The following is a 12,611-nucleotide window of genomic DNA, read 5'->3' as shown; positions in this document are numbered from 1 at the left end:
CAGCACAGAGAACAGCAGAACAGAAACACTTCCAGCCCAGCTGGGGCTGGATGCACCTCTGCAGGAAGGTCTGGCTTTGCCACCTCCACAAAGGCCCTTCTCACTTTGTCCCACCTTCTCCTGCAGCCACTGTGCCCCAAGACCATCATCCCCATGCCTGATGCCCACCCACCTCACTGCCTTCAACCCCACAATTGCTGTACCGTGCTCCCAAATGCAGAGCTGCCCACCCCAGGCATCACCCCAGGACAACCCTCCCAGCCCAGATGCCAGGCCCTAGGGAGTCCCCCTTTGGGTGAGAGGATGCCCAAGAGCCCCAGAGCATACCTGGATCTGCCCCTTGCCCATGATCTTGTCCACAATTTCGTTGTTGTCCTTGTTGAGTTTGGTCTTGTCGTAGCACTTCTCGTAGCAGAGGATGCGCAGGGACTGGGAGCCCTCCAGCTCAATCTCAAACTCCTGGGGTGTAGAGGGAGGGTGGCTCAACCCCAGCACCCCAGAGCAGCTCCAGAACTGGGGAAATGGGGAAATGGGGAGCACAGCCCCTCCCTGCAGGCCACCCTCCCTCACCTCGTTCCACTGCGGCTCCGTGGTGTCCCGGAACACCCTGGTCTTGGCTTTGCTGACAAAGTAGCCAAAGGAGTCCACCTCCAGTGTGCAGTAGAGATCTGGGGGAGCAGACATAGCTCAGCACCCCAGAACACCCCCACCATCTGCCAGGGCACCACGGTGGGCAGAGCAGGGCCACGTGCTGGACCCCAACTCTTCTGAGCCCCTCCAAGCTGGGTGGGCACCACACTTACTGGCTGACTGCTTGAAGCCCTTGGCAGAGTGGACGATGACGTGCAGGAACCCATAAAGCCCTGGGGACTCGTCATCTGTGGCAGGAGAGCAGGGGCTGTGTCAGGGCCTGAGGCTGGCCAACCCCAAGGCAGCCTTTGCCACCTTTGCCACAGCAAGCAGAGTGCCTGCAGTGATACCCAAATCACCCAATCCCTTGCAGGGACATCCCTAAGTGCTGTATCCCCCACTGACACACACCCCAAGCTCTCCTGCTCTGAACAGCCCTGGGGATGTTCCCAGTGGGGCTGGCTGGGTCTCACCCTGGGCACACTGCCCCTGCCCAGCCCATGGTGTGGGATGGCGAGAGCCCAAAAGCTGCAGCTGGGATTGCTCAGCCTGGCAGCCCGACGCTGCTCCAGCAGTGCCACCTGGTGGGAAGCTGTCCCCGGCACAGCAGAGTCCCCGCTCCAGCTCAGGGACCCCGCAGTGCTGCCAGCATCACCCCGAGCACAGCAGGACCCAGCGGCCGCTCACCGTCCTTGTTGCTGGTGACGGGGATGTTGTGGACGGTGCGCAGCTTGAAGCAGGATCCCGTGAGCACCTGCAGCTCCACTGAGCTCAGGACAAAGGCCTGGAGGTCTGGGAGAGGACAGAATCTTCAGAGGGACGCAGCCAGTGCTGGTCATAGAGACTGGAGATCCCATAGAGGCTGGGATCCTATAGGGTTTCTGGGGTGACCAGGAGCCCCAGGAGGGCCAGCAGCCCCAAACTCACCCTTTTTCTGCAGTCTCTGGATGGCCTCCCTCCACTCGGACCGCTCGTAGTCGGAGGAGAGCAGGAAGAGGTAGCTCTGTAAGAGAGGAGATGTGGCAGGCTGCGTGCAGGCAGGGCTGAGCCCAGCCCCAGCCCCAGCCCCAGCCCGCCCTCCTCACCTTCCCGTTGCGGTTGTGGATGCGGAAGGGAATGGCAGGGGAGTTGAGCAGCAGCCAGAATTCGTTCTCAAACATCTTCTTCTTGAGGCGCTCGATGGCGCGGCTCTGCCCCTTGTTGGCTTTCTGCAGATGGGGAGCAGAGGGGACCTTCCAGAGGTGCCCCATCCCTGACCCAGAGCAAGGCACCCACCCCAAGAACAAGTCCCACACCTGTCACAGACGTCTTTTATGAAAAATCCTTTCCTTAGTATTTTTCCTCCTGAGAAGCTGAGAGGCCTCAGGAACAAAATGTAAACAATGGTTATCTGCTGCTGTGAAATGCAACAGGTGCATCTGTGATTGGTCTCATGTGGATGTTGCTAATTAATGGCCAATCAAAGTGAGCTGGCTTGGACTCTCTGTCTGAGCCACAAGCCTTTGTTATCATTCCTTCTTTTTCTATTCTTAGCTAGCCTTCTGATGAAATCTTTCTATTCTTTTAGTATCATTTTAATATAATATATACCATAAAATAATAAATCAAGCCTTCTGAAACATGGAGTCAGATCCTCATCTCTTCCCTCATCCTCGGACCCCTGTGAACACCGTCTCTCACCTCCTTCTGCACCTCGCTCTTGATGGCTGAGATCTTCATCTTCATGTCCTCCAGCTCGTGGTCGGGGATGACGTGCACCTGCGGGCAGTGCTCCGACTCCTCCGGCGAGGGGAACACCAGGTCGGCCAGGGGCACGTACCACTTGCAGTCGTACTGCTGGTGCTTCCTGCAGCCAGGGCACGGTGCTGACTGACACCTGACCCCTCCCAGGCACACCTCCCACCCCAATGAGGGGCAGGGGGTTGTGGCACAGTGCCCAGTGCCCCCCTTACCCCACTGCTGTCTTCTTCAGCTTGGCACAGAGCAGCACGTCGGTGAAGAGGAAGACGTGCCGCAGCTTCCTTGAGCCCTCCGACAGCTCCACCAGGAAGCCATCCTTGACAAGCTGCCGGGTCTGTGGGACAGAGGGGCTGCCATGAGAGCAGGCAGGGAGCAAAGGGCAGCAATCCATGGGGAAAGGCTGACAATCCTGTCCCTCTCTGTGGCTCAGCCACCAGGAGCATGGGGAGGTCCATGTCCTCTATGTCCAGCAAGGACTAGGTAGAGCCCTAATCTTGTACCTGGAACTGTATCTGGAGGAGCCCCTCCAACTCCTACCCAGGCACTAAGGAGCTCTTCAGGGCAGGGGTCTGGCAGAGGGCTCAGGCCTCACCCTGTGCCCAGGCACTGGCCACCCCACAGGCTCACCTCGCCCTTGGGGGTGGTGACCGCTGTCCTCCGGGGGTCGATGTCCTCATTGATGCTGGAGAGGAAGTTCTGGGAGATGCGCAGGGCGTCCTGGAGCAGTGGGTAGTCAGGGTGGTCAGCTGGGGTGTGCTTGAGGAGATCCTGGAAGGAGACAGGCACAGGTGAGCAGTTCAAAATCACCCAGCCTGGAGACCCCTCATCAGCACTCCCCAGGAGCAGCAGAGACAGAAGCCACCACCACCCCTGTGGTGGCCCTGGTGTCACACTCACGTGCAGGACGAGGGTGCTCCGTGTCACCCGGTCGATGGGTTTGTACAGCAGCGCTGAGGGGAGAGACAAAGTGTCAGCAGCCACCTGTGACACACAGAGGAGCCCTGGCCCCTCTCCCACCTGCCACAGACAGCACAGGGGCAAGGAGGGGAGCCCAGGTGCTCAGGGCAAGCATCTGAGCTCTGTCCTGCACAGCTGGACAATGGTGGTAGTGCTAGGAGCAGGGGGGAGCCAGCACTGCCACAGCCCCGTGTCCTGGCACTGCCACAGCCCCATGTCCTGGCACTGCCACAGCCCCGCGTCCTGGCACTGCCACAGCCCCACGTCGTGGCACTGCCACAGCCCCGCGTCCTGGCACTGCCACAGCCCCCTGTCCTGGCACTGCCACAGCCCCGCGTCCTGGCACTGCCACAGCCCCACGTCGTGGCACTGCCACAGCCCCGTGTCCTGCTGTGCTGGGGGCACCAGGAGCCCCAGCCAGGCCGGTGTGCGGTCCTGGGCGGTGGGTTCAGGATGTCCCACTCCACCTGTGGCACACAGGGCTGGGACAGCCCTCTGAGGGCAGGGCCTCCCCCCGGAGGGCTGCACCCACACTCGCTGTGCTGTGCGGTGGCTGGGGAGCGGAAGAGCCGTTCCTCACCCTCAGCAGCTTTTTCAGTTTCCCTTTTTGCTCAGAGCTGGGTCCCGTCTCTCACCAAGCTCTGCCACCCCACAGGACACGCTGTACCCATCCCTCTGCACCACCCCAGGCAGCCCTGGGTGCAAAGGGGGCCCCGGCTGCTCCAGCAGCAGCAAAATCCCCACCTACAGAGAACACTGAGGCTTCAGCCCCACAGCCCTGCCCCGTGTCCCTGCCTGCAGCCCCCCTGACTGCCTGTGGGGCTCCAGCCAGGGCAGAGCTGCCTCACACACAACCACGCAACACACACAGGGGGTACAGACACCCCCTTTCTCCTGCCACACGCCCTCCCAGTAGGAAACAGCCCCAGAGGCTCTTCAGAGGCACATTTCAGTGGAAGCAGACAGACCCTTCTCCTCCTGCCCACCTCTCTGGGCAGGCAAAGGCACAGAGCCCACTCACAGTGCTGCTCCCCGTGCCTGGCCACATTCATGTCTCCTCAGGCTGCTGATGCCTCTGGGGTTTCCCTTCCCTTTGGAGCACTTCCCCAAACTGCCAGGGCCGAGAGCAGACAGATTTGGGCCATGGCAGAGGAGGGAAAGCTGCCACCTCCTCACCCTGGGCTGACTCATGGGGGGCTCCCATCCCTGTGATCCCAGAGGGGGCTGGCTCGTGGCCCCCAGCACTGAGACAGGGTGGGCAGGGGGTCTCTGTTCAGGAGGTGACAATGCCAGGCTGAACCCCTGGCCATCCCCAAGGCAGCCTTTGCCACAGCAAGCACAGTGCCTGCAGTGACACCCAAATCCCCCAAGCCCCTGCAGGGACATCCCTAAGCCCTGTATCCCCCACAGGCAGACATCCAGAGGCTGCACCCCACAGCTCCATGCCAGAGGGTGAAACAAGAGCCTGGTCCCCGTGACAGGCAGCCAGAACCCTGCTCTGGGATAGAGGTGACAGGCAGGGTGCCCCCCATTTTCCACCATCAGGAAGGATGGACCCTCCTGCTACAATCACTACGGACACACACAGAGCTCCGGGGAGCCGCTGGAGGGGTGGTCCCAGCACAGCAGAGGAGCAAGGGGCTCCCTGTGCCCACAGCCCTGCCATCCTGGGACCCACAGGCAGCAGAGGCAGTGCGTCTCCTCCCAGCCACGGAGAGCTGGACATTCCACCCCACGATGCCGGGGCAAACGGAGACCCCTCCCCATCACCATCCCCACAGCACAGCCCGGCACGGGAGGGGGCTCCCCCAGCCCAGCACCCCCCGCCCACCGCAGCTCCCTGTGTCCCATCAGCGGCACCATCCATATCCATGCCCGGCGGGGACAGCGAGCGCGTGGCTGCGTGTGCCGGAGCCAAGAATGATTCAACCGAGCCTGGAACAAAGACGCTCCCAACTTCATCCTGCAGAGCACGACCGCAGCCTCCACCCCCCGACGGCACCGCTCCTTACCGACCCCCCAAAACGGAGCCGCCCCCCCGGGCTCACCGTAGGTGCAGTTACAGCAGAGCCGGACAATGAGGAGGATTTCCATGGCAGCCCCGGCCCCGCGCAGCCATCGCAGCAGCTCAGCCCGGCTGCGGCACCGCTCCGGCCGCTCCGCACGGGGAGGAGCGCTGGGCAGGGGCTGGGGGCTGCCGCACGCCCCCCGCATCCCAAAGAGCCGCCTGTGACCCCCTCCCTCCCCTCCCCTTCCTGCCGGCTCCAGGCACACAAAGGGCTCGGAAATTCACCCGCGCACACAAAAGGCTGCGTCCCCCTCCCCGAATCCCTCTCCCCGCGTCCCCCGTACCCTCCATGGTGACGGACGTGTGGCTCTCCTTGGAGTCCTTGGGGCCCTTCACCTTCAGCTCCTAGGGAGGGAAAGCCCCATCAGCAGAGCCCGTGGGAGCTGGGGTGGGGGCAAGGTCGTGGCTCAAGGTCATGGGGACCCCCCAACCCCTCCTGCACCCCCTGGCCCCAGCCTGGCCGTGCTGGAGGGCACACACGGGTGCTGGGTGAAGGAGGGTGGGTCCCTGCCTGGCTGGGAGCAGCTCAGGCTGTGCCCAGCAGCTGGGACATGGTGGTGAGGCCACGGAGCTGAACAGGAGCAGGGAGCCCAGGTTGTAGCCATGGAGGTCCCAATTTCTAAAGAGGATCCAGGCATGGAGCTCCAGGCAGCAGGAAGGAGCCACAGGTGCTCAGCACTGATGACAGCACAGGCTGAGCCCAACCTGAGCTTGCACAAGGTGGGGACAACCTCCTGCAATGCCCAAAAGAGCAGAGCCCCCAGTGGCCCAGCCCTCGGGGACAGTCCCTGCAAGTCCCCAGGGCAGGGAGAGCATCTCCAAAGGGCAGACACAGTCAGCTCAGTGTTCTCTGCCCTGTGCAGGGACAGCCCTGTCCCAGCCCTGTCCCACTGGCACAGCCCCATCCCAGCTCACCTCTGAGATCTTCTGGAACTGGTAGTTGCTCTGGCTGCACTTCTCTGCCGTCTCCAAAGCGATTTTGTAGTTATCCACAAAGGCCTTGTAGACGCCCAGCTGGCTGGCCTGTGGGGAGTGGGGGTTAGCCAGGCACCAGCAGGGAGCTGAAGCCCCCCACAGCACCCAAGGCAGCCCTTGAGGTGACACTGCCCAGAGCTGTCCCCTCCTGGCAGGACACTCAGACAGCTTGGCTCCTGCTCAGGGCAGGACGGTGGAGCTCCTGCCCAGCCTGTGCCTCCAAAAAACCTCCAAAATCCAGCAGGGAGATAACAAGTGCCCGGACAGCAGAAGCTGAAGCTACAGCCCTTCAACCTGGCCTCTCCTTCTCCTCTCCCCAGCACGGTCATGGCATCCATGGGCACAGCCCCTGTGGGCATCACAACTCCAGCCCTGCTCCTCTTCCCAGTGGAGCAAGACCCAGGGAAGGTGCGTACCAGCTTCTGGAAGAGGTGGCCCATGGTGACATTGCTGTCCCACTGCTGCACCTTCGGGCACAGGCTGTCGTAGAACTCCTTGTGGATCTCATAGATATCCTGGATCTTGTAGAAAATGGTCTCGATCTGCTGGAGGGTGAGGACAGGCTGCGACGTGGTGGCCGTGGCCTTCAGTGGCTTCATGGGCTGCCAAAGGAGGGAGAGCCTGAGATGAGGGCTAAGAAGAGAACACTGGGGGTGAGGAGGATCTGAGCTGGCAGCGAGGGCTGCCCAGGACAGAGGGACCAAGGCTGGCAGCTGGACCGGGGCACTCCAGGCTGGTGCATCCTCGGGCTTCCCCGCAGTGGCAGTGACCCCGTGTTGTGCAACAGCGTCTCGCCATGAAGGTCAGCAAGGCCACAGGAGGAAACAGGCTACAAATATGTCCCCAAAAGGGACATGGGCAGCAGGGGAGGTGAGATGGGGGTAGCCAGAGCAAAGCTGGGCCTGGTGTGACTCCTGGAGCTTTGCTCCCACTCAGGCTGATGTGGCTGGGGGAAGGCACCCAGGAAAAAATGACTCCATCCATCCATCCATCCATCCATCCATCCATCCATCCATCCATCCATCCATCCATCCATCCATCCCTGGAGGGGCTGTGCTCACCAACAAGAGGGCCTCCAGCTGGTTGATGTAGATCTCCTCGCTGGCCAGGAAACCGGAGAGCACCAACTTCCGCATCTCCAGGCCTTTGCCAGCATCCCGCTCGCCCTGCATAACACAGCAAGGAGCCTGGCTGAGCCAGCAAGTGGCACAGGAGGAGACCCCTCATCCCACCAGGTTGGGCACAAATCCCTGCCAGTGCCGGGGGAGCTCCGTGGCAAGGCCTGGGCTGTGCCCGGTGGGCAGCAGAGCCCGTCTGGAGCCAGCTGGGAAAGCCACGAGCTGTGCTGGCTGCTGTCCCCTCCCTGCTCCGGGCTGGCCACAGGCCCGGTGCCGCTGGCAGCGCTCCAGGATGGCGCACGGCATGGCAGGACTCTCCCAGGGCAGAGTCCAGAGACGCCCAGTGAAATCATGCTTGGCACTGGATGGGCTCCCACGTGACGTGGCACCACCCTTTCCCTCGGCTGAGGTTTCCCTTGGGAAGTGCCACCCCAGCAGGCACTGCCCAGGGGCACCGGGGCACGGCCCAGCACCCAAGTCTGCTGCAGCACTGATGTTCCTGTGGTGTGACCCTCATGGCAGGGCTGGGGGGGCTCTGGGACCCTCAGCGAGGCTCTGCCAGTGCCCAGGCATGGACACCCCAGCCCCTGGACCATCCTTGGTCACGTCTTGGCATCTCCTCCTAAAAATCACACTTGAGACCAGGCTTTGCCTCCCAGACAGGGGCCAAGCAGAGCCATGGGGGCATCACTCTGGGCCCTTCAGGATGGTTTGGGGGGGACATTGGTCATGTCTCACCTCTGCCCATGCCAGCCCTGGCTGTTGTGCACAGCCCCGAGGTGGGCATGGATCAGGATCAGCATCTCTCTGCCCCACTCCAGTGCCCATCAGCCAGCCCTGGGGGCTGCTGTGACAACAGAGTGTCCCCCCTGCCAGGCTGCCCCACTGAGGCTGGGCCACGGTGACAGAGCAGCAGGAGGGTGAGCGGGGGGGCCACTTTTATTCACCAGGAGCTCGTGGGCTCTTTGCCACAGATTAGTCACGGGCTCTTCCTGCTTCCCCAGCCTGGGCCCTGCGCAGGAGCTCAGCAGATAAGGGGCCCACCCACGCTCGGGGCCCACGCACCCCACGGGGACAATGTCAACCCCCGTGACCCAGAGGAGCGACACAAGCCAGGGCCTTGTGGCTGCCCCATGCAGGAGACCCCAGGAAGAGCAGGGCCAGAGCCCTCTTCCAGCACCCAGGCACCCTGGCATGAGGGTGGGCATGAGAGGGATGCTGAGCTGCACCTGCCAGCACAGGGGTCGCCCCCCGGCTCTGTTTTGGGGCTGTTTAGGGGTTTCTGGTGGCCGAGTGGGGGAATCGGCCAATAGCCGAGCAGCGGTCAGAGTGTAAAACCAGCCCCTTCCTGAGCATCCGGTGCCGCTCTGCTGAGCCCCTCAGCTCCCACCCCGCAGCACGTGTGGCTCTGCTCCCCCTGGAAGCACAGCTGGGTGCTCACCCCACGCTGAGCCCCCCACACCTGGAGCCTGGCACAGCCGTGTCCCGTGCCCTGGCACAGGCAGCCCTGGGGCTGTGGTGGGGCCGCAGTGATGCTCCCGCCGCTGCCAGCTCTGCCCCCCGCCAGCACCCACCGCATCGCCCCAGGGGCCGTGCCAACATCACCAGCACCAGCGAAATGCCCCTCGTCCCCACACCCAGTGCCCAGCACGGGCAGGGTCCCCCCGCTGCCCACCTTGTCGCCAGCCGAAAACGGAGACACGGGGCTGGTGGGGGTTCCCGGCTCAGAGTCATCTTCATCCTCCAGCACTTTATCCAGGTACCCTATGGCCTCCTCTTCCTCCTCCATGGCCGGCCGGGCAGCGGGGCGCACAGGGCACCCCACAAGGCTCCGGGCAAGGCGCTCAGGCGGCCGGGCTGTCCCAGCCTGACTCAGCCCTGGACGCCGGCCACCAGCGCGGGATGAAAGGAGCCATTATGGGATCCCCGGTGCTGCTCCAGCCTGACCCAGCTCCGGCCTCCCCGTCCAGTCCCGGCCGGCCCGGGCGCTCACGGCGGCGGCTGCGGGCTCGGCAGCGCTGCGAGCGCAGGGCCGGCCCCGCTCCCGGCTCGGCTCCGCTCGGCCCCGGGGCCGCGGGCGCTGCAGGGGCCGCTGCCCCAGCCCCAGAGCCCCAGAGCCCCAGCCCCAGCCCCAGCCGGCCCCGCCGCTCCGCCCTGCGCTCCTACAGGAAATGCTCTCCCGGCTACGGAGGTGGGGCCGCTCCGCCGCCCCGTGGGCAAGGCTGGGGCGAGCGCTGAGCCGTCCCCGTGGGCTCCGCCAAGGTGGCTCCGGCAGGAGCCGCGTGGAGGGGACCCCTGCCAGCCCCACCCCGGCAGAGGGAGAGCATCCCCCTCTGGACCCCCGAGTCCCGTGGGAAGGAGCAGCAGAACCTCGCCGCCAGCGAGAAGTGAGCTTGGAGGGGGCAGCATCACCCAGTGCCACACGGGGACCCGGCTGGGCACCTCCAGAAGGGATCAGAGCTCTCCGTGCCCCAGAGGGGACTCGGGGCAGTGTCACCGAGCCGAGCCGGGTGCGTTCACACAGACCTGCCACACCGGCTGGCACCTCAGCGCTGAGCCCCGGGGCAGCGGGACACGGGGACAGCAGCGGGACACGGGGACAGCAGCGCTGCTGTGACGCTTGTGAGGGACACTGAGGGCCTCGGCGAACAAGGCAAGAGCAGGCTGGAGGAGGGGACACTCATGCAAGAGCTGCTTCAGCAGTTTCCCCCGGGCTCCTGAGAAGCAAAAGGGGAACCGGTGGCTGCATGTGCTCTGCCCACAGGAGCCATCTCTTCTCCCTGCACCCATCTGAGCCTGCAACAAACTCCTGCTGTGAGATGTGGGGACACAGGGACTTTCCAGAGTCCGTGTCCAGCCCTGTGTCCATGCCACAGCTCAGGCTTTGCACCACAACCCTGCCCAACATGGCCAGGTCCCAGAGTGGGGAATGGTCCCTGTCCAGGGGAATGCTGCCCACAGTGCCAAACCCAGCAGCACCCAAGCAGGGGCTGGGACACCAACTCCACACCACAACCGCATCCCACAGTGGGATGGGGAGGGTTAAGATGCGTCTGCACGCAGCAGTCACAGGCCCCAGACATGGTTACAGCTGGCCCAGGAGCCTGCAGGACGAGATGCCCCAGCAGAAACCTCCTCAAACCAGCCCTCACAAAGGCAGTGCCACCAGTCCTGCCTCCCTGCAGGAGAGCAGTGGGCTGAACCTGGCACCCTGTGCCACACAAGCACAAGCCTGTGCCCCTCGCAGGGCTGCACACACTGTGCCGGCATTGGAGGGAGCTCTGCCAAGCCCCAGCACGAGCAGCTCCAGATAAAGAGAGGGAGGCAGAGCTGGCACCGGCCTCCACCACTTCCCAATCCTGTTTGTCACAACCAAGTCAATGTCCCTGCCTGTGCCCAGACCCACCGTGCCCTCAAGGACACCTCTCTGCAGCATCTCCCCCCAGCCCTGTCCCCAGAGCCAGCCTCTGCTGTCCCTGCCGGCCTCGGGGCCAGAGCCCAGCACCGAGTGCCAGCGTGGGCTCCAAGGGCTGTGCTGGGGGCTCAGGGAGCCCGAGTGGTTCAGAGCCAGCCCGGGAGGCGGTGGCAGAGGGCAGCACCCTCCTCTCCCTCCCCAGGGGCGCTGGGACGGCGATGCTGCGCAGGGCGACCCTGGGGAGGAAGCCACACCTCTCCCTCTTCTGTCTCAGCATCCGGGTCAGGAGCTTAACTCTTTCCTTGACAAAAACAAAACTTCACTTTTCCCGGCGCGGGCAGCGGCAGCGCCCGGGGATCCCCCAGCCCGGGGCCGTGCGGTTGCTCCCCGCATTAACCCCGAGGGGCCAAAGCTCCTGCCTGGACCCCACCGCTCCCGAGCTTTATGGAAACTTTCATTCTGGATAAAAAACAAACACTTTTTTTCCCTTTGGATCCCGCCCCGCGCAGCTCTCCGGGCATTCCTCCTCTTTCGGAAAACCAGAGCGCTTCCCGAGGATGCGCTGCGAACAGCAGGAGTTACATTTAAGCGAGGGGGGCACCTTGTGTCCCCAGCCCTGCTGGTGCCTGGTCCCCGAGTGCCACTAGATGGAGCCGGCAGCCCGGCGGAGCCGCTGGCCCTGTCCCCAAGGGCTCCGGGAGATGGGGACCCGGCAATTCCTGTCCCCAAGGGCTCCCGGGGATGGGGACCCGGCAATTCCTGTCCCCAAGGGCTCCAGGAGATGGGGACCCGGCAATTCCTGTCCCCAAGGGCTCCCGGGGATGGGGACCCGGCAATTCCTGTCCCCAAGGGCTCCGGGAGATGGGGACCCGGCAATTCCTGCTCCCTGTCCCCAAGGGCTCCTAGGGATGGGGACCCGGCAATTCCTGTGCCCTGTCCCCAAGGGCTCCGAGAGATGAGGACCCGGCAATTCCTGCTCCCTGTCCCCAAGGGCTCCCGGGGATGGGGACCCGGCACTCCCCATTTCCAGCACGCCCATCCCAGAACCCGCTCCCCGGCCAGCGCATCCCATCCCGGCTCTGTCTCGGCGGGACAGGGACACAGCCTGTCCCACGGGCACGGCATCCCCCGAACTGCCGCTCCCCGGAGCCCAGACTGCCCCGGCCGGCAGAAACTGGGCTGTTGGGCACAGTGCCCAGGTCAGAGCAGCAACAGAGACCACAAACACCGCTGGCACCGAGACCCCCGAGCCCCCAGCACCTACCCCTGTGCCGAGGCCATCGGCGGGCGTGGGTGACACACCGTCCCCGCTGTCCTGGCCGCGGGCGCTGAGCTGGGGGGACATGGTGGGCGACTCATCGATGTAGGGCATGGTTTCCGAGCCCTCCGGCAGCGCCTTGGGCTCCTCGTTGCCCTCGGCGTCGTACTCGTCCGCGCCATAGTTGAAGTCTGCCGGGGTGAGAGAGGGCGGCCGTGAGATCCGGGCACGGCTCGGGGACACCGGGTGGCACCGCGGCCACCCAGCCCAGGCTGTGCTGACCCACGGGCAGCTGACCCCGAGCCCCAGGGCCGCTCAGGGCCAGCCCGGGCCAGCCCCGCCGCCTGCTCAGCCGAGCAGGCACGGAGACATCAGAGATCACAGCGAGCATCCCCGGCCCCGCAGGCATCCTCTGCTCGACACACTTCCCTATATTTGAATAATTAACTG

General features: G+C 64.1%; 1 protein-coding gene across 2 annotated transcripts in view; it reads right to left on the bottom strand.

Moving 5' to 3' along the window:
- The window catches only part of ABR (ABR activator of RhoGEF and GTPase), a 29,162-nt gene that overhangs the window by 12,327 nt on the left and 4,224 nt on the right, over positions 1 to 12,611 (bottom strand). Inside the window, exons 2-16 of one of the 2 annotated variants that reach the window (XM_059487053.1) lie at positions 12,168 to 12,352; positions 7,432 to 7,536; positions 6,787 to 6,972; positions 6,311 to 6,418; positions 5,680 to 5,740; positions 3,268 to 3,320; positions 2,998 to 3,138; positions 2,583 to 2,704; positions 2,311 to 2,476; positions 1,716 to 1,838; positions 1,558 to 1,633; positions 1,318 to 1,422; positions 804 to 878; positions 571 to 668; positions 328 to 459 (exon numbers count right to left, since the gene is read on the bottom strand). In XM_059487053.1, the coding sequence (XP_059343036.1) occupies positions 328 to 459; positions 571 to 668; positions 804 to 878; positions 1,318 to 1,422; positions 1,558 to 1,633; positions 1,716 to 1,838; positions 2,311 to 2,476; positions 2,583 to 2,704; positions 2,998 to 3,138; positions 3,268 to 3,320; positions 5,680 to 5,740; positions 6,311 to 6,418; positions 6,787 to 6,972; positions 7,432 to 7,536; positions 12,168 to 12,352 (1,736 nt within the window). Of the gene's footprint in view, positions 1 to 327; positions 460 to 570; positions 669 to 803; positions 879 to 1,317; positions 1,423 to 1,557; positions 1,634 to 1,715; positions 1,839 to 2,310; positions 2,477 to 2,582; positions 2,705 to 2,997; positions 3,139 to 3,267; positions 3,321 to 5,679; positions 5,741 to 6,310; positions 6,419 to 6,786; positions 6,973 to 7,431; positions 7,537 to 9,163; positions 9,482 to 12,167; positions 12,353 to 12,611 lie in introns of those variants that run through there. The other variant, XM_059487054.1, reaches the window with a different exon arrangement.

This window comes from Ammospiza nelsoni, chromosome 21 (assembly GCF_027579445.1).
Source record: "Ammospiza nelsoni isolate bAmmNel1 chromosome 21, bAmmNel1.pri, whole genome shotgun sequence".
NCBI lineage: Eukaryota > Metazoa > Chordata > Aves > Passeriformes > Passerellidae > Ammospiza > Ammospiza nelsoni.
The sequence above is the reverse complement of the archived record's forward strand: the minus strand, read 5'-3'. Positions and strand labels throughout refer to the sequence as shown.